General features: G+C 39.9%; 1 protein-coding gene across 1 annotated transcript in view; it reads right to left on the minus strand.

Moving 5' to 3' along the window:
* Positions 1-7,402: 7,402 nt before the first annotated feature.
* The window catches only part of ZC2HC1A (zinc finger C2HC-type containing 1A), a 30,736-nt gene continuing 11,076 nt past the window's right edge, over positions 7,403-27,062 (minus strand). Inside the window, exons 2-9 of the mRNA XM_053395790.1 lie at positions 25,008-25,084; positions 23,734-23,850; positions 21,409-21,550; positions 17,720-17,868; positions 16,361-16,436; positions 13,696-13,801; positions 11,922-12,032; positions 7,403-10,635 (exon numbers count right to left, since the gene is read on the minus strand). Of these exons, the coding sequence (XP_053251765.1) occupies positions 10,461-10,635; positions 11,922-12,032; positions 13,696-13,801; positions 16,361-16,436; positions 17,720-17,868; positions 21,409-21,550; positions 23,734-23,850; positions 25,008-25,084 (953 nt within the window). The 3' untranslated portion in view covers positions 7,403-10,460. The remainder of the gene's footprint in view (positions 10,636-11,921; positions 12,033-13,695; positions 13,802-16,360; positions 16,437-17,719; positions 17,869-21,408; positions 21,551-23,733; positions 23,851-25,007; positions 25,085-27,062) is intronic.

Here is a 27,062-nt window from a genome sequence, read left to right on the forward strand (position 1 = left end):
AATAATAATAATAATAATAATTTATTATTTATACCCCACCCATCTGGCTGGGCCTCCCCAGCCACTCTGGGCGGCTTCCATAGAAACCAAAAATACAGTAAAATATCACACGTTAAAAACTTCTCTGAACAGGGCTGCCTTAAGATGTCTTCTGAATGTCAAGTAATTGTTTATCGCTTTGACATCTGCTGGAAGGGCGTTCCACAGGGCGGGTGCCACTACCGAGAAGGCCCTCTGCCTGGTTCCCTGTAGCTTTGCTTCTCGCAATGAGGGAACCGCCAGAAGGCCCTCGGCGCTGGACCTCAGCGTCTGGGCAGAATGATGGGGGTGGAGACGCTCCTTCAGGTATACTGGACCAAGGCCGTTTAGGGCTTTAAAGGTCAGCACCAACACTTTGAATTGTGCTCGGAAACGTACTGGGAGCCAGCATAGGTCTTTCAAGACCGGTGTTATATGGTCTCGGCGGCCGCCCCCAGTCACCAGTCTAGCTGCCACATTCTGGATTAGTTGTAGTTTCCGAGTCACCTTCAAAGGTAGCCCCACGTAGAGTGCATTGCAGTAGTCCAAGCGGGAGATAACCAGAGCATGCACCACTCTGGCGAGACAGTCCGCAGGCAGATAGGGTCTCAGCCTACGTACCAGATGGAGCTGGTAAACAGCTGCCCTGGACACAGATTTGACCTGTGCCTCCATGGACAGCTGTGAGTCCAAAATGACTCCCAGGCTGCGCACCTGGTCCTTCAGGGGCACAGTTACCCCATTCAGGATTATACAAATGAATTGAGTATAAGTCTCATGGCTAGTAGCTATGGTGGCTATTCTTCCCTGCCTCCACAGCTGGAGTCTGTCTGCTTCTGAATAGCAGCTACTGGAATACACAGGAGTGGAACAGTGTGAATGTGCTGAGGTCAGGATGCTGGACCAGATAAGCTGTTGGCCTGATTCAGCAGGATCATGTTAAGTTCTCTTGTAGAGTTGGCCAAGAGTGGATGCCACCCCAGAGCCAAAAAAGGCTATCTACCCCTTTTCTAACAAAGTATCCAGTTGAATTCCCCTGGTCCATAGTTTTTCTAGCTTAAAATGCTTGTTTATGGATCTAGGAAAAGGGAAAGTCTAATCCTCTGATTTCTGAGTAAACATGCTTACAGTCAATATATTAAAACAGTAAGGAAATTCCGTAGGAATAGCAACATGCAAAACAGAAACAGTTGACAACATACAGTGCTTCCAGGATGTCCTCTCATCCTGGATTAGAACATTTGTGGTGTTCATGTACAGACCTAGATACTTGGGGTGTGGGGGGGGGAATGCTGAAATAACAAAAAGCTTTTTAAAATGTGAAATGAAGCTAAAATATGCAGGCAAGCATGTATTTTCCTCTTCAACAACTTCTTAAGTCTTCCTTTTAAAAAAACAAACAAACATATTAATCTATTCTTGAGGTTTGGACCTAAAATGTGTTGTATCCAACTGACTTCATACTGTCTCCATGTAAACGTACCCAGCAGGGCAGATCAGTTACTCCAGGCTGATGAACCAAATGGAGGGAAAACAGACCACTGCATATGAATGCTTGCAGAAACATTTCTCATACTTTCACAATGGATCTCAGGGACATGGTCAAATCATTGAGTGCATTGAGCTTATTACACTGGAAAAAGAGACGCAGAAGCATCTAAATTTAAACGTTGTTACTTGCATTCTAATTTATAGGAAGAGGAGATTGAACAACATGCTGGATGTAACGGGTCTAACACCAATAGAGTTTTCTGCAATACAATGGAGGTAATGTTGCTTTAAAAAAACAACACATTGTAGTTTCTGTAGAGCAAGCACAATAGGAAAGGATGTCACAATTCTGAGACATTGTTGACTTTTTGGGGGGAACATCTCACCCTCACCCCCCCCCCAAAGCCTTTGGGCTTTTTTTGGATTGTTACGTTTTGCTTAAGAAATTGCCCTACATCTGGGTTTTTCTGCCCAGACGCCATTTTGATAGTCTGATTCCTGGATGTGTTGGTGGAACTGCCAAGAGAGGACCTTGTGCTTATCTTCACACCTGGGAAGGTGTGTAGGGAAGTGGTGTGGGATGGTGCCAAAGGGAATCCTGACAGCGCCCAACAAAATGATAGCTGTAAATGAATACTTGTAGAAACATTTCTCACAGAGTTTCAGAACTAACCACAGTAATTTGCACAAGCCATTGACTTGTGGGTTTATTTACAACAGTGGGTTTATTTACACTGGAAAGAGAAATGCGGAAACATCTGAATTAACATGTTTGTTCCTTGTGTTCTAATTTGTTATAGGTGAATACAACTGGACTAGAAGTGTTCTGCAGTTCAGCTTTGGTAATGTTGATTTTTCTGGAGTTAGTATATACTGTATCCTTAGTTTCTGTGGAGCAAATAAAAGCAAGGAAAGATACCATAACTATGAAAGACACTATAACTGTCTTCCTTCCCTTTTCCTTGCCTGTGACCTGCTCAGGGTATCAGCAGGATAATAATAATAATAATAATAATAATAATAATAATAATAATAATAATAATAATTTAGTATTTATACCCCGCCCATCTCGCTGAGTTTCCCCAGCCACTCTGGGCGGCTCCCAATCAAGTGTTAAAAACAGTACAGCGTTACATATTAAAAACTTCCCTGAACAGGGCTGTCTTAAGATGTCTTCTGAATGTCAAGTAATTGTTTATCTCTTTGACATCTGATGGGAGGGCGTTCCACAGGGCGGGCGCCACTACTGAGAAGGCCCTCTGTCAGATTCCCTGTAGCCTCACTTCTCGCAATGAGGGAACCGTCAGAAGGCCCTCAGCGCTGGATCTCAGTGTCCGGGCTGAATGATGGGGGTGGAGACGCTCCTTCAGGTATACAGGGCCAAGGCCGTTTAGGGCTTTAAAGGTTAGCACCAACACTTTGAATCGTGCTTGGAAACGTATTGGGAGCCAATGCAGATCTCTCAGAACCGGTGTTATATGGTCCCGGCGGCCACTCCCAGTCACCAGTCTAGCTGATAACCGCATTCTGGGTTAATTGCAGTTTCCGGGTCACCTTCAAAGGTAGCCCCACGTAGAGCACGTTGCAGTAGTCCAAGCGGGAGATAACTAGAGCATGCACCACTCTGGAGAGACAGTCCGCGGGCAGGTAGGGTCTTAGCCTGCGTACCAGGTGGAGCTGGTAGACAGCCTATATATACACTCTCAGTCTGTCATAAAGTATCAGAGCTGCGTATGATATATATATGTATATACTAAAATAGAAAAACCATTAAGAACAGAACTAATATTGGCACTTAAATTAGCTCAAGCCATTGTGAAAAGTGGTACACGGATAGTGCCCGCTGGCCTTAGAGCTGCACAGGATTACCCAATATAAAAGAAACAGTCCTATGGAAAGTTTAACTTTTTTAATGTTAGAGCAGTTATTGGAGGCACCAGTATTAAATGGAGAAGACCTAGCAAAGTGTCGGTGTCACTTGAAAGTAGTGTAAAGGAGAGACTGGGAATTAAACTCCACACTGAAGTAAAAGTGGGGCGTAGGGATCAACATATTGAATATTTTATTCAATTTTGAGAGCCAAGAGCCTGAAGGATCAGTATGTAAGAAAGTTGTATCAAGCCCAATAGCACTCCAACTCATTAACATTTTTTTTTTGTTTACAGAAGAGAGACATTCGTGACGTAGCCTGCCATCTTCAAAAAATGACCAAGAGATGTAACTTTACTGAAAGTGTAGAGAAGAACATGAATGAGGTTTCCAGTATGACATTGGTAATGCTCAAGGTATGCTTTGTTTTTGCAGCTTGTTTCCTTTCAGCTACTTTTACTTGCCCCTCACATCTGTGCACCCCTCTTTACTTCTGGAAGATTTGACACTGAATTTGCTGATTCAATAACATATCCATCATTTTCCTAGTGTTATTACCTGCATAGCACTTAACTGCTTTTCCCCCAAGCTGATTTATTGAAACACCTCGTACAGGGGTCAGCAAACTTTTTCTGCAGGGGACCGGTCCACTGTCCCTCAGACCTTGGGGGGGGGCAGAATATAATTTTTGGGGGGTGGGAATGAATGAATTCCTATGCCTCACAAATAACCCAGAGATGCATTTTAAATAAAAGCACACATTCTACTCATGTAAAAACACGCTAATTCCCAGAATGTCCACGGCCGGATTTAGAAGGCGATTGGACCGGATTTAGTTTGCCTACCCATGACCTTTTACAACTTTTTTTGTTTTGCAGTGGCTTAAAATTTGGCTAGTATATTCTTAAGCCTACTAATTTCAAGATGTTTCGTGTACAGACTTGATATATTGTCACTCAAAAAGATGATCTATGTACACTTCAACAGCCATCTTTTCTTCTTCTTTTTTTAAAAAATATAGGACTGTAACAACAACACTGGTATAAAACGACAAAGAGAAAACCCATGTCCAAATGTAAGATATATCAAAAGGCTCTGTCGTCAATGTTTGATAAAGGATATAACTGTTCGGTTTAAGTCATGTTGGCATCAACTGATGTCACATTGGACTTAAGTGGAATAGGATGAAGCATTTGAAAGCTTGTTACAATTAAGTGAAGCTTTATGAACTACACAACGCTCTGGTTTTTCAGAGCACACCGGTTTTCTACAAAAATACTTTTAAGCACTGCAACTATCTCCTCTTTGCTTATGCAAATCTTCTGCACCAAGTCCCTGAGAAGACTGCAGTCCTTTCGTTCTTGGGAAGAGGGGGCACAGAGGCAAAGGTTGGAAGTTTGTAGTCAAGGCACTCTGTGTTTCAAGGAAACTTTCAACACCAGTGGAAGCAGAGAACTGACCAGTGGGGTGGAGAACTGCAATCTGTACTTCATCAGTCATTAAAACCTGTACCTGCCCTTTAAAATATATTATTTAAACCGACAACTGTTTTAAACGTACAACTGAAACAATGAAGCACTTTAAAAAATACAAAGGAACTTAGAAAATTATGTGTTTGTAATACATTGTGGTGGTGGTGTTTTTAAAAAAGTCATTACGAGGGATTTCTTAAGTTACTAATACTGTACTTCATGGATTTCAAAACCACTTTAGGACCAAAGGCAAGCTTGGAAGGAAAAAAGGATGAATGAAGAGTACAGTTTCTTGGTTTGGGGATTTGTAGTAAGGAGGAGTGTAGGTAGCTTCTAGGAGCTAAACTGTGAATATGAGGAAAGTACTGCTGCTTTGTTTTGTGGAAGTTAGAAAGGTACTTGCAGGAATACTCAGGAATTGCTCAAATTTGGGATTGACTTCTTGGGTGCCAGCCATTTAATGCAACAAACAGCCATTTAACTTAAAATATTTCGATTTAAAAAAATAAAATAATACTGGCATTTTACAGCTAGAATGTTTTAATTTAACAAATGCTTTTTATATTTGTCTTGTATAAAATTGCAGAGTTCTGAACTATTTTTAGTATTAAAAGTATCTATATTGCTGTCTCCTATATTGTATCTATATTGCTGTCTAATGATATTTGTAGTGCATTCTAGCATTAACTGTGGGAGAAAACAGTAAGCCTGGAAGCAGAAAGTTGTTAACTCTTCTTTAAAGAACAACAACCGTAAAGCCAAAAAATGTAACCATGATCTCAATTCTCAGGGATTAAGCTAAATGAATTTGGAATGCAAACAAAACACTACTATAACATGTGTAGTTAATAGCTATAAATGCAGTGCTATTTTTCAAGAAAAAGAGGTGCCAGAACTCACCACGAATGCCTCCCTCATCCTCTTAGAATGACAATAGTGCTCACCTGAGAGATGCTGGAACTGAATTTCAGTGAGCTCTCGCTGAAAAAAAAGCCCTGTATAAATGTCTAAGTACATAACATCCTGTTTCTAGGAAGATGTTTGATATCTGTTAAAACTTGTATATTCTTCCTTTAGTCAAGTTGAGCCCAGGTGTAGACCACCTTTGGTGGCCTCCCTAGATCCCTCCCTCTGTGATGGCCAGCACTTGTTCACCTGCCTGACTCTCTGCTGGCTCTTCCGTTTATCATCATGGCAGAGTTAGTTTCTTGGTTGCCCAGTCAGCCTCCTTCCGTGCCCCATGATGTACCTTTGTGCTGCTGCAATGAGAAACGGAAGATCCATCAGGAAGGCAGCCAGGTGTCCCAACCTATGTCACTAGATTGTCTTACTCCTGTAGTTGGGTTGTCTGACTTTCTGCAGCAATCCTACAGAACGCATGCACCTAGAAAGAGAGCCAACGGTACTCTAGCTATCATGCTGTTGTTGGGTAATGTCTTCCCACTGTCTTTTTTGTTCCTCTTCACAGCACTGAGGAGGAACAGCTGAGGGTTGCATGCAGTCCATAGGTTGCCACCTGTGTTTTAGCCTACCTGTGCATTAGACCTGAATTCTCCTGTTTCATGCTTCCAGTTATTTTTATTTCCCACCTGGTCAAGCCAGTAATGCACACTGGCCCAGCTCTCCATTGTAACATTGTACAAGCACTGAAATATGGGAGTAGACTTCTGTGGATTTTATCATTTTTCAAGAGAGTGCATGGAGGTATTTTGAGCACAAGTTTGGCATGGAAAGTGTTATCAGCAGTTTCTTAAACACAGCAAATATAGTAGAGGAGTATTAACTCACCTGTGTTCTTTCCAGTGCATTTCCAGGTGCAATGCAAATGGGGTTTTAGACCTGAGTAGAGGACTGCCATATAAGCCTTTCCAAAATCTGAGGTTGGGTTCAGAGTCATTTTCTGGATTCCCCCAATTTCCGATACTAGGCCTGCATGGCCCACTTTTAGTGGGGACCCCCCCCCACTTACTAAATATGTACATGTTGACTATACACACACAAAAAATCTTCAAGGTTTTTAATGGCAATCAGTGGTGGCTGCTTGGTTTGTTCTTAATTTTAACTGATTTTTTACTGCTTTCCTCATTCATGCTGCTGCTTTAAATTGTGTGTATTTCTTTTATATTGAGTTGGATGGATTTTTGATGTAAACAATTTTGTATATTTAATAAAACATAAATATTTTAAATAAAAATAAAATGTTGGGGGTTTGACTTGCATAAAGGTTAAGCTGCAGGGACCCAGTTAATAGCACGCTATATACTTTTACAATTTCTATTGCACACGAATACCCAGTCTCAAACTTTAGGTCAGCTTGCTTGATCGGGGAAGGATGAACCCTTTCAATAGTCTGACAAGCCACAAGACCATTATGTTGGCACCATCAGGATTCAGTGTCAAGTAGCTTGCCCACATCTAGTTCACATCACCCAGGTATTGAGAAAGATTTCAGGATTTGACAGCTTATGTACTAACTTAGCAGCAAGGGTGCTGCCAGAAAAACAAAACAAAGGAACCTACTATGCAACATTAAGAATAATAATAATAATAAAAAATGTATGCAACAATTGCTTTTATTGTTAACAAAGGACTAGATAACATACAGCAAGCATGTACAGATTGCTTTCGCAATGATCCCAGTAAACATTTAGGAAAATCCAAAACGCAAGTCAGAGCAAAGAATAAAAGGTCACATAACTAGAAATTAGATGACAGTTACAAAAGAGAGAGTATACAATATATTAAAAGATCAGGCAGACGCAGTAAGAAATCTGTATTGTTAGGTAGGTGTAATAAAGCATCTGTAGAAACACAGGAAAGCATTTATGTTACATAAATATTTGAGATCTTTGGTGAATGAAGATGCATATGAATTCTCACCCAAAACAAAGCAACATCCACACAAGACTCTCAAAAGGGTCCATGTAGATCATTCAGAAATTTCCCAACATACCAGTCATCTCTTTCACAAAATGCAAAAAAATTAAGTGGAATACCAGAGATTGATCACTAGATTTCCACCACTAAGTACATTACAAATTAGCTTTTCTGATGCTAAGACTGATCTCTGTGCTGCTCTGCCATTAGGGCAATACAAGGTGTACATTTTTCAAATGTGTAGAGTCAACTCTGGCTAAAAGTAACCTGAAGTAACTCTGAGTGAATTCTTAAATATATTGAGCTCATCTCAGTATCATCATTTACGTGAGATATAAATCTGTGGCATAACAATGTATTTAAAAGTAAGATTTCAAGCAAATAAACAAGATGTATAATATAACTTACCAGATTTTCTAGTAAATGAAAAGGCAAAAGGAATGTTTTGAAAAAAACTCTTCTCTTCCTTAGTATTCTGAGGATTGGAAGAGGGGGAGACCCTTTCATATGGAAGCAAAATGTTACTGCATGTTTAAAGTAATTATTTTATAGATTAACCACCACCATTTAAAGTCAGAGAACCATATTATGAAATGATGCAATGTCATTGATTGGTTCAGAAATGTGATTCTCCATTAATATCAATAACATTTTCGTTTTAAGTGGTTAGGTTTGTCGATGCCTTTTTGATTTCTATCACACGGAAGAGCTCATCACACAGAACAATCACTCTTTAAGATTTTATAACAGTGCCTTCAAGTACTAAATCAACACACATAATTATTTCTGGTTTAGGTTGAACATGCCCATTATAGTGATTTCATCATGAAGCAATATGATATATTGGGCTCAGTTTTTTGTTTTAATGAAAACCTTTAAAAGTGCAACTTCCTAAATTATTGAATTTACCCCCGCCATTAAAATGTAACTATATATAATCAAAGATAGTACACTAATCTACTAATACAGGTTGCAGACAAAGTATTCATAATTTTTTTAAATAAAAAGAAAAGGTCTGGAAGGAACACCTAAGAAAAGAGGGAGAATAATGTGAGCTATGCATAATAGTGCACACCTCAATGAAGTTCTAGACATCTTCTCCAGTCTGGTTCAGTTCCCCCACATTTAGCCACTGTAGCACATCAACTAAGCATTCTATAATGGCTGAATATTAGCCATTTGTATAGAACTGAAAATTGGGTCACAGGACAAGGTTTTGGATACTGCAGTTAAAATTGTACTTTTCATTTCTGAGCAACGAAGATCCACAAATAACAATCCTACATCAATGAATTTGTTAACTCTGATTATAAGGGACCTTCAGTTTACCACCAGCAAGCATACTAGAAAGTTGAAGCAGAAAAAGTAGCTTGATCAACCAGTTGTATTTCCAGTTGCCATTAGTCACATCATTTGAAAAGATGAAAATAAGGTTAGATTAATGTCAGGTCAAATACTACAAAGTGCCCAGCTGACAGGTTAAATTGTTTCTTTATAAGATGTGACCACGGCTTAGAAATAACTGTTGGAACCAAAAAGGTCAAAATGATTTTGAGAAAGGCAGAAATGAGGGCTCTTCTCTATAGGAAAAATAATTTCTGTGAAAATGTATGCTATTACTAAGACAAACAACAATACTGATATAGGTTAAGGGCTCCAGTGGGTCAATGTACTCCCTGTGAAGCCAGTTTATTTTGATTTGGCTGCAGAAGGTACCAAAAACCCCTAAGCAAAAGATACTGCAAAGAAGAAGAAAAAGCATTATTCAGGTACCATGTTCTGAAACTCATTTGTTCTACTAATAATTATTATATAACAAGTGATTCTTTTTCTATTGTATCTTACCATCATTGCAATAGCCACAAAACTCTATAAAGTGGGCTTAATAATTTAGACCATACTGGACAAACATTAAAACTATGCTTATACTTGTTTTTAGAAAATAAGGAGCAGGGCTTTACAAATAATGGAAAAAGAGAGCGGTGTAGGAGAAGCTTGATAAAGGATGAGATTCAAAGTACCACTTATACATCCTCCATTCATTATAGTGAGGTTTGCAGGAAAAGCTGCCATTGGCAATTGATTCCATAGATATCTGAAGGTGAACTATTTTGCAAAACTAAGAATTATATTTAAAGAAAGGAATGTGAAAATTGGCTGGGGAAAATCTGGTACCACACACAAAGGAAGCATCTGTACAATGGACATTATAACATGTTTTGAAAGCAGACTCTGAAAAAATGCCAATCAGGTAGAATAATATAAACAAGATCGGTAAATCTGAACCTTTTTTGTTTGTAAGGTTTATGAGAACCTACTTATCAAGTTATCTACAGCAGCCAATATTCTCTAGATTCCCTTATTGGATGAACTTATTCGGGGTAACACTATTATGGGTGAATAACGAGAACCATGTAAGAATATACAGTAATACATAGCAGGATTACAAAAAACAAAACGACCCCCCCCCCACTTCTTGAGTTAATTCGCTCCATTAAAGATATTTCCAACAGTGTCTCAAGAATACCTTCTTGAATGGCACAGTTTCAGGTACCTATCAATTATATACAGTATATTTATATCTATATAAATTATTCTGCAACCAAAAAGAATTGCTCTCAGAAAATTACTATGGTGTTTTAGCACAAGTTCAGATGGGAAAGTACAGCGCGGAATTCCATGCAGCCATAGCAAACAGAGGAGCTCTCTTTTATCCTACTTTACAGAAGGTGTTCACAAAACCATTCTTCGAACTCCACATTCACAGCAGAATTTTGCAGATTCCACCGGGTATTTGGCGCCGCATTCGTAACAGAATTTTGGTAACTGTGCAGGTGAATTTCCCTCATTGCTTTTTGAACTTGCTCCATTGACAGAAGATGAGCAGTCTCCACTGTCATATCCAGTTCTTCATCAGCCATTGAACATTCAAAATGGAGAACATTATAGAGATTAGATAAATGTTAATAGTTTATGCGTGATTTGCAAAGCATTCATTCTGACCTTTCCCTTACAATAGTTCTTCAGTAACGTATCATTCCAAAAACATGGCCTTCTTACTACAAAATAAAATAAAATCCCATAATACTTCCTTGCTGGATTATACAACTCAAACTCCATGCTAGCACTGGAGAACCTTAGGCCAATGGAATAAACTGAAAGAATCAAATTAATAGGCCCTTGTGTCAAATGTAAGGGCCCAATGGAACATGAAATAGAAGTTCTGTGATCAGGATATTCTATACTTCTTGCACTGCTAACTGGAAACCTCATCAGGCTCCCGTGGAAGATCAGGAGGTGATATTCAGTATGCCTTCCATCATGCTCTTTCAGCTGATATAAAGCCATTCCTGTTAAGTGACTACTAGTTGCCCTGGTCTGCCCCTCTACAGAAAGGAAAGGTTACACCATCTCTTCCCAGAATAACAGTCCTGATTTTTAAAGCAATCCTGTAGGAAAAGATATGGAAGGGTCTAGATCATGTCATATCTAGAAGGGACATAAAGGACACAAGTAAGCTCAAATTCTGTGGGCAATGGAGCAGAGAATAGAAGTCCAAGGTGCTATATATAAAGCAGAGGCAGATGCTAGCAGTTAACCTCTGAACCTCTTAGAATATAATAATTATTGCATTTGTTAATTTCCTGCCTTTCCCCCAGAACCAGGACTCAAGGTGGCTTACAGGAACATGAATAAAACACAGAAACGTAAACACATAAAAGACAGGTAACTTCAAATTTAATTAAACTATGATAGAATAAAAACAAATATAAAAATGAAAACTATTCACATGCAGATAGTAAAAAAGAAAAAAGCACAGAACTATTAAAATAATTTTCCTTTAAAAACCGTCAGTTCCCAAAAGCCTGTTGGAATAAGGTCTTTATTTGCCGGTGGAAGAACAAGGAGGGAGTCTAGCCTCTCTAGGAAGGCAGTACCAAAGCCTGGGAGCAGCCACTGAGAAGGCCCTCTCATGTCCCCACCAAACGTGCCTGTGATTCTTTTAAGTATTCCATTCCAAGGCCAGTTGTCTTATCCCTCAGTATTTATTTGTGATGTTATCCCCCCCCCCATCAAGTGCCTAGGCTGAATTGTTTTTTTAAAGTCTAATTGTAACACCACCACAACAAGACAGTAATCTTCAGATATATGAAAGCCGTAAATACTTCCAGAAAGGCAAAAATCATGAATTACCTGTTTGAGTAGTTTTCAGTACTATAAGCTTTTCTTTTGTTTGCCATCATACCTATGCCAGCATTCCGTGCCACGTTAGTAGGTACAACTGTCCGTGATTTCATGGACCCTCTAAAAGACAACAGTAATTCAGTCAATTAGGCAGAATTTTGAAGCAAGTAAAAGCTTAGGGTACGATTCAGTGTCAGCACACAATAAGCTGCTGTGCATACAGAGGTCTCTCTGTATGTAGCAGGGCTTCCAGTGGAGACTGGTGCTTGGGGTGTGAAGGGAGGCATTAGGGTTCACTGACCATCCTAAACAACGAATTGGCTCTGACAACAAGTTACACTGGGATCAGCTGCAGTAGGAAGCTCCCACCTGAAGGTGTGCTGTCATTTACAACTGTCACTGGTGTCATCACGATGTCAGGTGATCGACAGTTGGCTGGCCCCACCCACCTGTCAAAATGGCACCCTGGGTGGAGAGGTTGAGATCTGGCCTGCCAGCTGGGAATAGTTTTCTATCTTTGATATGCAAACGTTTGCCGTGTTGAATTCTTTGGCTCTGATCCCAAATTCTAGAGGTGCTTAGATGTGCGAATGAAATTCAATTTCTGCAGGCCTCCCCATTAACTTCAGTGGGGAAGAGGCAGTTCCAAGCATTCAGCTCCATGTTCAAAGCAGTTTACTACCAACAGAAGTGAACGGGGGAAGCTCTTGCACATATGGGCTCCAGTGGGCAGGTGATTGCCGCTGCTAGTCTGGTTCTGTTTTCTGGTTAGATAATTACCCACAAACTAGACCGTCACATACACTGAAGTTTCTCATGGGTGTTTATTTAAACCAATTCCAAGTTCAGTAGCTTGACGTACTGTCCAAAGATAAAAATCTCTACTTTAGATTTGGTTCTTCCCCTTTAAACATGAAGAGACTTAAAAACAACAAAGGAGAAAGGGAAAACAAAGTTCAACTAAATGAGAGGGCAGAAGTTAAGCAGCCCCAAGCAAACACTATACTAAATTCAAAATACACCAGAGCCACATACATATTCTGCATAGCATTCTTTTAACTGTCACACACACTGCCTCACATCAGCAGCAATTAAAAAGCAACATCTATTGGAGAACTGTTATAAATGTGATATAGTGAAATTCAGTTGGAGGGGATTCGAGGAAGTCAGTTATCAGTGTTATGAGAATTAGGTATTAGAAGAAATAATTTCCTTTTGTGTTTAATTTTATTGTATTGTAATGTGTTTATCTTTGTTGTGTGTTTTGTATTTCTTTGTTACATCATTTTGTGATAAATGTGGAAAATCAATTTGAAAAATTGAAAAAATAAATAAAAAGCAACATCTAAATTTATTTTCAAATATAAGCCCTAAACCCTATTGCTGCTAATATGTTTTATCTGCTTTTCATGTAGAGATCAAATACTGCCACCTAGAGTACAAGAGAAAAATAAGCAGTTGTTTGGGGCCGTTAGCCTAAATTAGCATTGGCTATTGATATCAAGAGCTTCCTGCTGATGTTCCTCCATTGCTTCTACCACACAAACATTCAGCAGCAAGAGTAATCACAATACACAGAATATATTGATTGACACAGCGCCTGAGAATCTGTGTGAGACTAACTGATTATCAACCTAGTGATTTTCAACAAAATATTATTGTACTGCACAGGTTTTCACTGTATTTATAAAATTCACTCTTTTACATAGAAACCACAACGAAGGACAAAGTGTTCAAAGGTGTTTATTAAATACTATGCGTACAGCGTTAACTGTGTACTTACCCTGTTTGGGGGCTTGTCCTTGTTGAGTTTTTATGAGCTGGAGACAAACTTTGGATTTTACTTCCCACTGGCCCACTTGTAGACAGAATTTTATTTGCAGGTGTACCTTTTTAAACAAACATGGAAATATCATTTCTGTGCTTAGCAGATTTACTTTATTCTTACTTCACATCATGAAACTACATGTGATGAGGGAGTTTCTGTGATTTGATACCCTGAATAAAGAGGAGAAGTCAGAGCTGACAAATGGGATTGCAGCTGCAGTACTGCTGGGTGGGTGTTATCTTCCTCCCCAGTACAGTTGTACCTTGGAAGTTGAACAGAATCCGTTCCGGAAGTGCATTCAACTTCCAAAATGTTCAGAAACCAAAGCGCAGCTTCTGATTGGCTGCAGGAAGCTCCTGCAGCCAATCGGAATCCATGGAAGCCCCGTTGGACGTTCGGCTTCCAAAAATAGTTCGCAAACCGGAACAATCACTTCCGTGTTTGCAACATTTTGGAGCCAAAATGTTCAGGAACTAAGCTGTTCGACTTCCAAGGTACAACTGTATGCATTAGTCCTAGTGAAGTACAGTGGTACCTCGGATTAAGTACTTAATTCGTTCTGGAGGTCCGTTCTTAACCTGAAACTGTTCTTAACCTGAAGCACCACTTTAGCTAATGGGGCCTGCTGTTGCTGCCGCGCCACTGCCGCACGATTTCTGTTCTCATCCTGAAGCAAAGTTCTTAACCTGAAGCACTATTTCTGGGTTAGCAGAGTCTATAACCTGACGCGTATGTAACCTGAAGCGTATGTAACCCGAGGTACCACTGTACCTTAATTGTGAGTCTCCTGCTGTAAATAAACAGCAACTTCAGGATAGGCAGATTTTGACCGAGAAAGCAGCAAAGCTGGGCCAGTGGGGAGAGGAAGCACTGGCCAATTGAGGCAGAGAGAAATGAAGTCCAGAGTTATTCACTATAAAGAGCACCGAAGTGACCCTGTAACTGCCTAGTATCATCTTAGCAGGGTAATCATGGAAGATAACGACTTGCCCAGAATTACCCAGAAGACTTCAGGCTGTGTGGGGGTTATGAACATAAAAATACTTTTTCTGTATTAAAAATAATAATAATACAGTTCTAGTTCAGCATCCTATTTTTCATAATAGCCAACCAGATTTCAAGCCAGGTTTCCCCATCCAAACCCAAAGCTCTATGCAATAGAACATGCTGACTCATTGTTCAGGAAGCAAATCAATACCACAAACAAAGCTAGCTGCCCTACAAGTCATAATTTAATGTATTTTACAGTAGCCATGCAAATGTTTATAAATAAATCTGCCGGTATTCCAGCATTCACCATATATCATCTTCCTACCCAATCACTGAAATGTTCTTCTCAGGTCAGGACAAACAAGCATCATAGTTTCTTTGCGTAGTTTTAAATGGCCACAAGAAGCAACCACAACAGGCACCACAAGAAAGCAAGAGAGGCAATGTACACTGTCTCGAAAGCGTAGCTTTTTCTCATCTCCTACTCTCCTAGTGGTAATACTGCCTTAGTAACAGGCCTAAAAGCAATGCACAATTGTTTTCAAGATTCTAGGTAAAGGTAAAGGGACCCCTGACCATTAGGTTCAGTCGTGGCCGACTCTGGGGCTGCGGTGCTCATCTCGCTTTATTGGCCGAGGGAGCCGGCGTACAGCTTCCTGGTCATGTGGCCAGCATGACTAAGCTGGCAAACCAGAGCAGCGCACGTAAACGCCGTTTACCTTCCCGCTGGAGCGGTACCTATTTATCTACTTGCACTTTGATGTGCTTTCAAACTGCTAGGTTGGCAGGAGCAGGGACCGAAGAACAGGAGCTCACCCCGTTGCGGGGATTCGAACCGCCGACCTTCTGATCGGCAAGTCCTAGGCTCTGTGGTTTAACCCACAGCGCCACCCGCGTCCCTTTTTCAAGATTCTACATCTCACCTTTAAAGCAATAAAATAAATCTTTTATCTTTTAAAATGTGGTGACTGAGAACACAAAGAGTTTATCACAGTGTGCCGCCTCAAAGCATTCACTCAATCACCTTCTGGTTATACTGTACATAGTTGAACCACTGGTCTACCTAGCTCAATAGTGTCTACACTGACTGGCAGCAGCTCTCCAGGGATGTCTGTACATATCAGAGATGACTCCTGCTACTGAACTCTGCAGCAACATTTGCAAGTAACAAGCTCCACGGGAAGGTATATATCATTGGCCTTCTGTTTCAACTTGAAATTCTTCAGCCGTGAAGATAAACACAATTAAACCATGGGAGAGCTGGGGTGGGGAACCAGATGTGGTTGGTTTGCAATTCCCATTAGCTTCCGTCCGTATGGCCAAATGCCAGGGATAATGGGAGGTGCAGACCAACAACCTGCTGAAGACTACAGAAGTTTGCATGCACATTGCAATAGCTTGGGTCCTTGATTCACATAAAGTAATGGCTGCAACAGCCATCTGTAGACATCTCGTACCAAGGATTCCTCAACCCCCAGGAATAGAGGAAAAGGGGTGGCAGGAAAACTGTGTTCCATTCATGGAAAGAAAATCAGGATCCAAGCCATTATATCTAGTAGCCTTGAGGCAATACAATATTTATTCATGCATTCCTGATATGCAACTACAATAACAATTTTATTGACATTACTTGGTTGTGGTAAGCGTGATGAGGCTGGTGGTGTTATTCCTGATGGAGGCATCTTCTTTACTGATGGCGACTTGTACTGAAACAGACACAAAAGCCAGTCATTGAACAGCTCAGTCATACAGTTCCATGTCTTGAAATACTGTAATGACCAATAGCTCTGTATCTCATGGGGTGTTTGCAAATGTACCTTAAAAAGAGGGTTCGAAATGCTGTGGTTTTTTCACTTCATCCAGGAAAATCTAGCGTCTACTCACCTATTACTATGAAAAGAACAATGTACATACCAGATATTCCAATGCTGATTTAAGTAAAGGCTGAGTGATCATCTTTTTATATGTTCGTAAAAAATAAAAGGTGCTGGATCAGGTCCAAGGCCCATATTGTCCAGCACTCTGTTCTCACAGTGGCCAACCATACATTCCTGGGAAGCCCGCAAGCAGAACCTGAGTGCATCAGAGCTCTCCCTACCTGCATTTCCTAGCACCTGGTACACACAGGCACGATTCTTATATTGGAGGTGGAACACAGCCATCATAGCTAGTAGCCATTGATATCCTTGTCCCTCATTAATCTGTCTAATTCTCTTAGAAAGACATTCAGGGTGGTAGTTACCACCATCTCCTCTAACAGCAAATTCCATAATTTGACTATGTTTTGTGTGAAGCAATACGGACACTTCCAACATTCATTTTCACTGGATTTTGATGAATTCCAGTACAGTTGTACCTTGGATCCCAAACGCCTTGGTACTCGGGCATTCTGGCTCCTGAAAACTACAAATCCGGAAGTGAGTGTTCCGGTTTGTGAACATTCTTTGGAACCTGAACATCCAAAGGGGCTTCCACAGCTTCTGATTGGCTGCAGGAGCTTCCTGCAGCCAATCAGAAGCCGCGCTTTGGTTTCCGAACGTTTTGGGAGTCGAACGGACTTCTGGAACGGATTCCGTTCGACTTCCAAGTGTGACTGCATTATAAAAGTGGGAGAAAAACTTTTCTTTACCAACTTTCTCTACACCATGCTTAATTTTATACACCTCTATCAAGTCCTCCAATACTTGCCTTTCCTCTAAGTTATAAAGCTGCAAATGTTGTCACCTTCCTCATAGCAGAGTTGCTTCATCTTCTTGACCATTTTGGTTGCTTTTCTGAAGGTTTTCCTGCTCTACAATTCCCTTCATGAGGGGAGGTGACCAGAACTGTATACAGTATTCCAAGTGTGACTGCACCATAGACTGATATAACTGCACAATGCTATTGGCGTTTAAATTTTTAATCCCTTTCCTGATGATCCCAAGTATGGAATTACTTCACTTCAGGCAGGGTTTATTATTCATCTGAGCAAATAATAATAATCATTCACCTGCGTTCGGGTAGGAAGCTTCCCTTTAGAATCAGTAACCACTTTTCCTTTATTAGTAATACGCGCTGCCTGTTCTTTGCAGAAATTGATGTGCCGATCAGCTGCACTTTCATTAAATCTTCTCTGGCAATATGGGCACTGGATATAATCTATATTTATCAGCAATTCATGAGACACAAAGAACAGTACAGGTTATTTATTAATTTAGCCACTCTGGTTTTATCCCAGCTTTAACTCTAGACCAGACCCACAAAGTGCATGACAATAAAAACAGAAACAGAAACTGCTATAGTATCTGAAACAGCATTATAATTTAAACATGTTAAAAATCAAAAGCAAGTCAGTAAAAGTCAATGAAGATTCCTGAGTATTGAAGCCATCAGCATTCAAAAGCCTTCCCAAAAAATGCAAATAAAAGCCAAAAGCAAATGGGTCTTTGCTTTTTAAGGAGGTAGGTCCATGTGATAGAGGCCACCATTAAAAGAAGTCTGCTGAACAATGCAAGCCTAGCTTTTGAGTGTTAATGTAGGAGGAGTGCCTGGAGCCTGCCTGACCACCTAATCCCAAAATAGCAAGTTGAAGATTGACAAATAACTCCTAACCCTAATATGCTTTTTAAATAAAGGTTTCGCCACCACCTCAACCACTGGGACAGGCAATGAAGGGAGATTATCACCTCTCAACTTGTCTTAAGTCGAGACTTAACAAATCAAGTTGAGCAGGAGTCAAGCAAGCAGGTAATTAATATGTTAGACCTTTCCAATAATCCTACAGCTTCAGATGATGAAAGTTAGAATTTACAACTGATTAATGCATTAGATGTTTCTAATACAGTCGTACCACTGCTTATGTATCCCTCCAGTTACGTAAACTTTGGGATACGTAAGCAGCAAACCCAGAAGTATACTTCCGGGGTTTTGCCACACGCGCATGCGCAGAAGCTTTCTATGTACTGCGCGCATGCGCAGAAGCGCCACCTCTGGCAGCAAAGTCCTCGTACTGTGGCCAGGGCTCCGGAACAGATCCCGCTCGCAACCGGAGGTACCACTGTACAAAGTCAGTGGCTAATGTGAAATCCAGCTGGAATAGATCTGAGTGACTGCAAAATCTCAACACATATAGCAAATATACACCTTTAAGTGCCAGGCAAAAACGTTCCTTTTTAACCAGGCCTTTGGCTGATTTGACTGACATGCTAAGCCCTTTTAAAATGTGGTGGGGGTTTTTTGGGTGGGTTATTGGGTTGTTCTTTTTATTTTGATTATGTATTTTGTGGTTTTATATTTTTATTTTATTCTGTGAACTGCCCTGAGACCTCTGGGTACAGGGCGGTATATAAATTCTTCAGCAACAACAACAAGTAAGTCACAGGGAACTATTCTGACCATGTTTAGGGCCTTTAACCAACTGGAAACTTTCTGTTAGACAACACAGCAGACATCACAGTAAAGGAGAAACACAGGAGGTTTTGCCATCACTGGCAAGGAGTACACTTTCAAATTAGCTCAAGCTTGTGTTTTGTCAGACTTCTTGGAATTTTCTGTCACTGGCACTCCAAGCACTATTCCTGCTGTCTCATCCTTTGCCGGTACAAGATGCAGCAAAACATTTTGGGAACCAAATATATAGCAAGCAGACTCAGCTATTGGTTAACTATAAGCTTTCCAGATTATATCTGAGTGCCATCGAAATACTCCTACAAAGACAAAAATGCAAAGAGGAGAGCCTAACAATAATTTTATTATTTAGACCCCACCCATCCGGCTGGGTTGCCCCAGCCACTCGAGGATCTAATGGCAGCTTGGAGAACTTACTCTTACAGACATGTAACTTTTTCCAGCATTGCAATTTTTGACACAAGAATGATTCCGTCACAGCACTTTAGGAAGGAGAATAGACGGAAGAAACAAGATTATATCCACGGCTGTGTGAAGCCCAAGCTAAAAAAAAACATTAAAATTCTGCATAACTTATTTTGCATTGCTTATTCTGTGATTTTATTCTTAGTATAATTTATTTTGATTTTGCTAGATGCGAAGGTGATATTCAGCTTTGCTGGGCACTTAAGTAATTCCAAATACATAAAACATTTATTCAGGAACATCCCTAGTTTCAGAGATTTCAGTGAGCACTGCTTACTTAAGCAGTATCTTTGAAGTCTATCTTTGCAGCCGTAACAGCTAAAAAAACTCATCTGGAGGAAAGTGGAAAATGTTGATGCCAAGTTACCGCCATTTTGTCCCACACCTCTATTTTATTTTCAGTCTCTACCTTCTCTGCAAGTGCAAGGTCAAGTGACTAAAGAAAATAGTGCCAGTCACCACCCTCTACTGAATTGAAAAGAAAGAATTCCTAGCACTAGGTGCTTTGCTAGGACATGCAAAAGCCAATAATCCCTTCCACCCTAATGCAATCAGGACTAGGGACAGATGAACCCATAAGAGACTGTCCCGTCCCAGTTCTCAGAAGGGACAAGACTACATCTGTCACTCGTAGATATTTAATGGGTTTTTAAAAAATCTACCTGAAAACAAATGGTAAAATAATAATAACAAGAACTTAAAAGGTAGTCTAAAACTTGTTTGATGCTTGTTGCCCTCCCCCTTTTCTTTTAAACTTCTAAAAGTATAACACCCAGCCCTCTTGGCCTCCACACTGTCAACACTGGGGGCAGCCATGGTTTTTTGCCATATAATTTCCCTAAAGCAACAGGACACCATCAAGCTCCATGCCTCACAAGGGGACTTGCTGTAAGTGCATTCAAAGTGCACAGCAGCAAAAAGTCTCATGTACTAACCATTACAGGCTGCGGCAAGCGATGTGCCCTATTTTCAGAAAGGAAAAAAAAATCTTTTTTAAAAGAACAGAGGCAGAACAGAACCCTACAACCGCCTCTCAAATGATTCCACGAGGCTGCAATTTTTCAAGTGAACCACTGATCCAGGATCAAATCAGGCGAGTCCATTTTGCAATCTGAGCAGGAAAAGAGTCACACCCCACATCCCTAATCAGCACAACACGAAACTATTACTGGACCAACAATGTTTTGTTTTGTTTTATTTAATAAAATTTATACACCTTTTGATTGTAAAAAGGCTCAAATCAGTTTACAAAAATATCAATAAGCCTGTGTTCTTTTATGCTGTAGTACCAAGCACAGCCTTCCTGAATCCTTCAAGTAGCTTCACCATCTCTGCCCTTGTTGTTTCCCTGGAAAGCCCCTTTCTACAGATATCTAAATTTTAGATTTCTAAGACTATAATGGGTGTGACTTCTGAAAGTGTGATTTCAAGAGCAGACTTACTGGTCCACATTCAGCCACTTGGGATGCCTGTTTCTATGTTCCATCACCCCCTGAACCTGCCAGCGGAAAGCTCTGCCATGGCCTAGGAGAATGCCTGCTCTTTTAGGATGCCACTGGGATCCTGTTTCCTCTTCCCTTCATCTGTGCATTTAAGAGGTAAATCTCACCTTCTTGGTCTACCTTGCCTGCAGGCTTTTTCGGATTAATTCCTTGCCCTCCCATTTTGAGGCAATGAAATGCCTTGAAGTGTACGTTAGTCTTGTTTATGACCAGACAAAACACCTGACCCTTTTCAGAGAGACAGGATGTGTCTGCCTAGCCATTCATTAGCAATATTGCTCAAAACAGATGCTGCAGTTGAAGCCCACAATGTCACATTACATACCAGGATCGTAAGTAGGGGGTGGTGGTGGTGGCAGTTTTCCACCTTCTTTAAGGACCTGATCAACTCCTTTGGCTGCTCGTATAGCTGCTATGAGTTCCTCATGCTTTCTCCTCCAGTTTGATTGTTTCTTTGGGGGCTCAGGCTAAGAAGACAACAGAATCAGTGCGCGCGCACACACACACACACACACAAATTAGCAATCTGATAAAAGTGATTTCTTCAGCTGTGCATAGAATATTATATATTACACCACTAAATACATATATTCCCTTAACCATGAAGCAATGTTGCTTTTCAGGAGATAAGCAGAGTTTATACAAAAGCTGTATTTAGATCCTTTGACAGGGAAGTTGTGAGAGCACTTATGAAACAAATATAGAAGCAATACATTTAATATTTCATTAGTCACTGCTGACAGTGATTTCCAAAAAAGAGCTCTGTATACCTAAGTGGAAGCAATGTGCACCTTTTCTACGGTCCTATACACTGGGTTAATCACTTCACTCTTTTGGCTGTATTTTCCTATTGACATTATTTACTTATCTCTGTGTTTTTGTTGTTATTTAAAGAACGCCGTGTGTATAAGTCACCTTTCTGGTCCATGGAAAATCACTGCTAATGCTACAATAGCATGTCCAAAAAACAAACAAAATCCTGTACCAGTAAAACCAATGGAAACAAAGTTTTGGAAAGTCTTTTTGAATACTATAACTCTGCCCACCAATCTAACTGATCTCAAAAGCCAATGATATCAGCAGAGCCTCCCCAATACCTATCTTGAGGCACAGCCAGACTCATACAGGTAGTCATTCAAATAACCTGACTTCCAGCCACCTAGGGCTTTAAAAGTCAAAATCAGTACTGTGGATGCTTGGGTTGCAAACGTGATTCATGCAGGAGGCATGTTCGCAACCTGCAGCGCCGTGTCTGCACAAGCGCGGGTTGCATTTCGGCGCTTCTGTGCATGCACAAAGCACAATTTAGTGTCTCTGCATGAGCGCCGAAATCTAGAAGTAACCTGTTACGGTACTTCCGGGTTTGGCGTGGTGCGCAACCTGAAAATGCACAACCTGAAACATCTGTAACCCGAGGTATGACTGTACTTGAATTGAGCCTTAGGACTGCATCAGTAATTAGTGCAACTGGTACAGAATCAATAAAATATGTTCTGAGAACCTGGGTCAAGTGAGCACCCAAGCAGACATAGTCTGCACAAGCAGAACTTTCTGAGTTGCATTCAAAGGCAGTCCCCTGTAGATATGACCTATGTGGCCTAGTTAGGAAGAGTCATTATTTGGGAATCACTAGTATCACCTGCTTTCATTCATAGTTTGGTAATTAGCTGCTGTGTTACGTCTGTTCCACCAAATATTGTTATACAAAATAAATTCCAGGTGGTGTACGACTATGCAAGCTTTTGATCTTAAGCATCAAAGACATTTTGTGTAATCAAACAGCTTGCAGACTTCTATACCAACAGAAACTGGGCTAGCACATGATGTATTTCCTCGTTTTGTATACCACACAGGAAAAACTAGGCTTCTGAGATGCAGCATTATTCACACACAATTTTTCTCTCTTTGCTGACTTAAAAAAAATCCTTGCCACTGAATCTGTGTTCAAAGCCAAAGTCCAAGGCATGCAAAGTTCATAGTAAAATATGGCCCTGCTCTAGTCTTCCATGCTTGTTGGAACTCCTTTGAGAAAGACAACTTTTTGTTATGGACTTACAAAGTGGCTCTACTAATGCTCCATAAAACAGAAGAGCCTAATAAGCACACTGGCTGAGATCCTAAGGAGGAAGCAAATGTCGCTGAACAATTACTTCTAAGTACAGTCATACCTCATGTTGAGTCCGCTTCAGGTTACGTCTATTCAAGTTGCGTCCCGCGGCAACCCGGAAATACGTGAATGGTTACTTCCGGATTTCGCAGCTCGTGCATGCGCAGAAGCGACATTTCTGGATGTGAACGCTTCGAGTTACGGACATACCTCTGGGAGGGATTACGTCCGCAACTCGAGGTTCCACTGTAATAATGCTCAAGCTTGATTTATTCCCGATTCCATCGTGCCACATATTTCAAATCCAATATTAATTTTACAGTCAGTATTTTTTAAATATTAAAATTTAATCCGAGCTAGGATATTGTGTGATGTATGCTGCTTAAGGCAATTACCACTCCCCTGCTAGATTGATTATATCCCATAGATTGTTATGAATAAACTTCCAAAGTCATCACGTACACGCAGCTAATAATTGAACTACATGTCCATGGACATACAGTTGTCTAAAAAAAGGGAATATTCTAATGCTCCAGTACCTACCCGTGGCTTCAGAGGTTTGACGGTGGAAATATCAGTTCCCTCCGCTCTCTGTCTGCTGGAGTCAAACGCTTTTCTTTTTTTATTAGCAGCTCTTTGGCAAATGGGAACATGCTTCTTCTACAAGTACAAGAGGAAAGAAATGCAACATTTTTATTTAGAAAGCAGGTTTCCTCCCCTCCTCCTACTAGCCATCCCATCAAATAATCAGGGAGACGTGGGAGGATAAAACTTATATGTATTCTTCGCCATCCCACTTTACTCAATAGTATAAAACAAAGTTGAAGTTTCAAATGCAAATCCATCCCATAATATACTCAGGACTTTTATGAATAGATTCATTAATACTGACCAAGGCTGCATTCATAGGACACTTTACTCTGTCTCCCCAACATTTCCTTACCTTTATGTGATCATTCACATGATACAAAAGTCATTCCTGGAAATCTAGATGAAGTTCAGTGCTCATTTCCATATTAATTGTTTCCATAAAAAATCCATTTGCAACCCTGTTAACTTTGAAAATCATGAGTTTTGTGTTGTAATTTTCCTGCAATTTCATGGTCAGGGATTTTGATTTTTTAAAAAACAGTTTTATGTTGTGTGTCTTTGTTTCTCAATTTGATCTTTTTACATGGTTTTGTACGTTTTGTGGTGTTTTATGCATTGTGATTTGCTGTTTTGTTTTTTGATTATAGATTGGTAATTCTTTATTGTGGCTGATAAGTGTGAACTGCTTAATTATTATTTGCTGGTGTTTAATTTAACTGTTTACTATTAGATTCTGATGGATTGTTGGAATGTTGCTTTGTGTGATAGAAGTTGTTTATTTTAAAGTTATTGTGACTTTTATATTGGATCAGATTGTTACCATTAATGTTTGATGTTTTATTATGTTTTTATGTGTTGGAAGCTGTCCAAAGTGGCTGGGACAACCCAGCCAGATGGGCGGGGTATGAATATTTATTATTATTATTATTATTATTATTATTATTATTACTACTACTACTACTCCTACTACTCCTACTACTACTATTATAACACAGCCACCCCACGTCTGAATAATATGGGCAATAAACCCCACGTCTGAATGCAGCCCATATTATTAGGAACAAAACCAACTATGCCTGTAACTGCTTAAATATATTTACAATTAAGTAGTATACAAGTTCCATCAATTAATTAAATAAAACAATTCAAATTGGCACAATAGCTTCACTTTTAAATGAAGGGTTAGACAGGAACATGTTTTTAAGTCACCTGACTTTTATACTCACTAATGCATTTGGGAAAAAAGTCCTCCCACAAATCTTGCATGGTAAAAGATCTTCAGCTGGTCCCACACTTCCGTTATCTTAAAAGAAACACAGACATACATTATGGCATTGCAATTTCTACTTAACTCTTAATCTGCAATTATATTTATGCTTTCTGTAAATTGCTAAAAATTAAACTACAATAAATTCAGGCCTTAATTATAATAGAGCTCACAGGAGTCATTCATAAAATTGCCTGCAGAGAGTGAAATGATCTGCATTTCTCACATGGGAACATTAAAAGTTTTTCCTTCCATGAGCAGGAATAGAAAACCTGTGGAAATCTATGGTCTTTAGTGATCTAATTATTGATTGGGGCAGTGCCCCTAGTTTCTAACACTGAAATCCTACCATTATAAAATAGAATCAATCAGTATCTGAAGAACTGCACTGCTGTGTAATATTTTGGAGGAGCTGAATAAAAGAGGCTAGATATGCAAGAAATTGTCTACATCAATAAATAATTTTTAGCACACAACTCCACCATACAATACACTCATTAAAAAAAATTAAACTATGGGCAGAAACAAGGCCTATCAATGAGGTGTTGCATAGTTTTGTACATTGAATAAGACCGTGTTTTCTGTTCAGCAGAAAACAATGACTAGATAAGCATTCAAATCTTTTTGTTCATTTTAAATGAAGAAGCATAAAAATCAACTATACTGACAGCAAAGAAGGCCACAGTCCTTCATCGGTATTTCAAGCAAATGTCTAAATATTACTATTCATTACCTCAACCCAGACAATATAAATAGCAAAAAAGAGAAAAAGGAAAAGCTTATCATCCTCCTTTTACATTTCATTTATGGATTCTGTATTGAGATTGCCAGCAAAACTCTAGATAAAGGATGATCCTTTTGTTGAGAGGACTCTCCACCTCCCCATAAAATCACTCATTAGATCAGCATCAAGTATTAGCCAAATTCCCAATTAAAATCGCCTGTGACAATGTACTAAAATATTGTACCAATACACAGTAACTGTATCAGAATAACATATTATAAAAGTTCCTCTGCTGAGAAACCTCTTAAAGGGCAGGAAACTACAAGAAGGAAGCAGCTGGACTGGAATGACTTATGGTATCAGTTGTCTCTACACCAGTGCACAGAGAACGGAAAACAAACAAAATGAATTTGAGCCCTCAATACAGGATGAGAAATATGATCTAATAGGCATTACTGAAACCTGGTGGGATGACATTAATGACCGGAATGTAAGAATTGAGGGGTATATGGCCTATTCAAAAGAAATAGCCCAAACAGGAAAGAAGGAGAAGTAGCATTATATGTAATGGATGTGTACAGTTGTGAAGAAATCCATGATTTAGAGCAAGGAATTCAGCTTGAGAGTGCATGGGATAAAAACTGTAGGAGAGGGAAACAACACTGACCTCTGCTATAGACCTCCAATCCAGACTAAAGGCTTGGATGATACCTTCCTACAGCAGATTACCGAACATTCAAAAAGGAGAGACATAGTAGCTGTCGCAGACTTGAATGGCCCCAAACTTGCTGGAAGTCAAACTCTGCCAAAAATGTAAGGTCCTATAAATTCCTCAATTGCCTCACTGACAAGAGCAGCAACTCCTCACCCATGTCAGTAGTGGCACTGGCTTTCTTCTCTTGATAAAGAACATCTCTCACCCCCACTCCTTCCCCCATAGATAAATCAAAGAGCAGAGTAAATGACAACGTCCAGGCCAGGAGGACAGGTCGGTCCTGGCATATAGTCCTGATTTGATGTCAATTAGAATCATTACAAATGGAGCTCAAAGGAGCTACTGCCCTCCCTTGCCCATGTCAGTGCTGGTTCTGTTTTGTGCTAATAGCATAATGACAATGTACAGCACTACAGAACACTCAACAAATAGTGTTGTATTGTTGCAGCCGCACTACTTTTTTTTTAGTCTCCCTATGTGAGTGAACTACTGTTCTTGGCAGATGTCCAATCAACTACAGCTGTATTTACAAAAAGAAAAAAAAGTAATCTATTAGGAAATTGAATTATTTCCTT

This window comes from Podarcis raffonei, chromosome 7 (genome assembly GCF_027172205.1).
Source record: "Podarcis raffonei isolate rPodRaf1 chromosome 7, rPodRaf1.pri, whole genome shotgun sequence".
Lineage (NCBI taxonomy): Eukaryota > Metazoa > Chordata > Lepidosauria > Squamata > Lacertidae > Podarcis > Podarcis raffonei.